This window comes from Quercus suber, unplaced genomic scaffold (assembly GCF_002906115.3).
Source record: "Quercus suber isolate HL8 unplaced genomic scaffold, Cork oak 2.0 scaffold_4, whole genome shotgun sequence".
NCBI lineage: Eukaryota > Viridiplantae > Streptophyta > Magnoliopsida > Fagales > Fagaceae > Quercus > Quercus suber.
Window position 1 is genome coordinate 1,460,179 of NW_027069470.1, and position 2,268 is coordinate 1,462,446.

A 2,268-nucleotide genomic window follows, 5' to 3' on the forward strand; every position below is an offset into this window, starting at 1 on the left:
GAAAATACACGCTAGGATGCCTATTGTGATCGTACGGGCCGGCTACAGTTCGCGGACGTAAGGATAGATGAGCCCGTCATTTGCACGGGGTCTTAAGTGGACGGATCTCATGCAAACGGACCTGATATGGACGGAGCGAAGAAAGATGGGCTGGTTGGTCATGGGCCTGTTGGACCCCTTAGTGGAAATATTTTGGCCCATTCTCGTAAGGCCCTAAATAGAGTCCTTGCGCTACTTGGACTCTAGAAATCTCATATATTTGGTAAAAACTTTCCCCATAAGGAGAAGATCTGTCCACCACGTTTTGGACTCTAAAAAGGAGGACTCCTACAAGGAAAAGACTTGGATGCCAAGTCTAAGAGGAAAAACTTTCGACTACTATAAAAGCCCCAATACTCTCATCAATAGAGGTACGCATTATTTTACCCTCTCTAGCACTCTAGAGTTGTAAGAATACTTTTTGACTTGACCTTCGGAGGGTATTTGGCCGGCACCACACCGGTGCCCTTTGATAGGTTTTCTCCTTTATCTTGTGTAGGTTAACATACGAGCGTGAAGACATCGTGTGACTCACTGGTGAATTTCTCAACTTCATTAGTTGGCACCGTCTGTGGGAACGTAAGAAGAAAGCGGTCAGACGTTGCTTCATCCCTGAGACAGAAGGGTTGCATGGTGCTCACTTGCTTGATGGCAACAACCAACGACATCCAAGGAGAGGAACTACCCACAACCGCACTCGAAAGATAGGTTCGGACCCTCACTGCGGCCGTGGAGCGTCTCACCAAACAAAATCATGACCTAGAAGAACAGCTGCGTCAAAGAAACACAGCACCCCACAACCGGAAGGAGGATCAGGAAGGTACCAGCACCATGCAAAAAGACCGAGAAGGGCCTGAAGGGAGCAACGCCCTAAGCAGGCCAGAACGACAGAACACGAGCCTCCTATCCCTCATGGATGCGACTCCTCCGCCTATGTTCGCGGAGATGCAGGCGATGAAAGAACAGATGGAAGTCATGATGAACGCCCTAAAGGGACGAGTGTCCAGCGACCTGGACGACCTAGTGAACCGGACTGACTCTCCATTCACCGGCCTCGTCAATTCCTTCCCCCTACCACACAAGTTTCGGATGCCACAAATAGAGAGCTATGATGGGGTCAAGGACCCCCTAGACCACCTGGAGACATTCAAGACCTTGATGCATCTACAAGGGGTACCGGACGAAATCATGTGTAGGGCCTTCCTAACCACACTAAAGGGTCCCGCGAGGATTTGGTTCAGTCGGCTGACGCCGAACTCTATCAACACTTTTAAAGAATTAAGCACTCAGTTCACCTCGCACTTTATAGGGGGACACAGGTACAAGAAGTCCACGGCATGCTTAATGAGCATCAAGCAGAGAGAAGACGAGACACTAAGATCCTACATAACCCACTTCAATAAGGAAGCGCTCTCGATCGATGAAGCTGACGACAAAATACTGGTAGCAGCTTTCACGAACGGGTTGCCGAAGGGTAAGTTTTTGTTTTCACTATACAAAAACGACCCCAAAACCATGTCAAAGGTACTCTACAGGGCCACCAAGTACATGAACGCGGAAGACGCGCTACTGGCACGGGAGGAAAGGCCCAAGAAAAGGGAACGCCAAGTGGACGTGCGTCAAGATCAAGGGCAGAAAAGACCAAGGATAGGGGACAGAAGGGACGAAAGGCGCCCTAAGCCCCCAGGTGGAAGGTTCACAAGTTTCACCCCTCTGAACGCCCCAATTGACCAAGTTTTGATGCAAATTAAAGACGAGGAGACACTGACATTCCTGGGAAAACTAAAGAGCGACCTAAGCAAACGGCCGCGAGACAAATATTGTCGTTTCCACCGAGATCATGGCCACGACACAGCCGATTGCTATGACCTGAAGCAGCAGATTGAAGCCCTCATTAGATAGGGGAAGTTGCAGAAGTTCGTCAACAAAGAGAGAGCGGATCACAATCGCCAAGAGCCGGCCCCCCGACGGGATAACGAGCGTCCTAGACCCCCCATTGGAGACATAAGGATGATAGTGGGAGGGACCGCGGCTACCGATTCTTCCAAAAAAGCTCGAAAAATGTACCTTAGATCGGTCCTGAACGTCCATCTAACAGGCTCTAGGCCTAATACCACACGGGTGGAGAGCCCTATCATTGGATTCACTGAAGACGCAAGGAGACTCCATCATCCGCATGATGACGCGCTGGTCATTAGCATACGTGTGGGGGACTATAACGTCCACCGA

At 50.1% G+C, this 2,268-nt stretch overlaps 1 protein-coding gene across 1 annotated transcript; it reads left to right on the plus strand.

Annotated features, from left to right (window-relative positions):
- The first annotated feature begins 870 nt into the window (after positions 1–870).
- Positions 871–1,941, plus strand: LOC136065902 (uncharacterized). Its single transcript, XM_065769730.1, has one exon. The coding sequence runs from the start codon at positions 871–873 to the stop codon at positions 1,939–1,941; it is 1,071 nt and encodes a 356-aa protein (XP_065625802.1).
- Positions 1,942–2,268: the final 327 nt, after the last annotated feature.

Bases quoted from the DNA above. Each gene is read 5' to 3' on its own strand.
- LOC136065902 (XM_065769730.1), top strand. From the start codon at position 871: ATGCAAAAAGACCGAGAAGGGCCTGAAGGGAGCAACGCCCTAAGCAGG.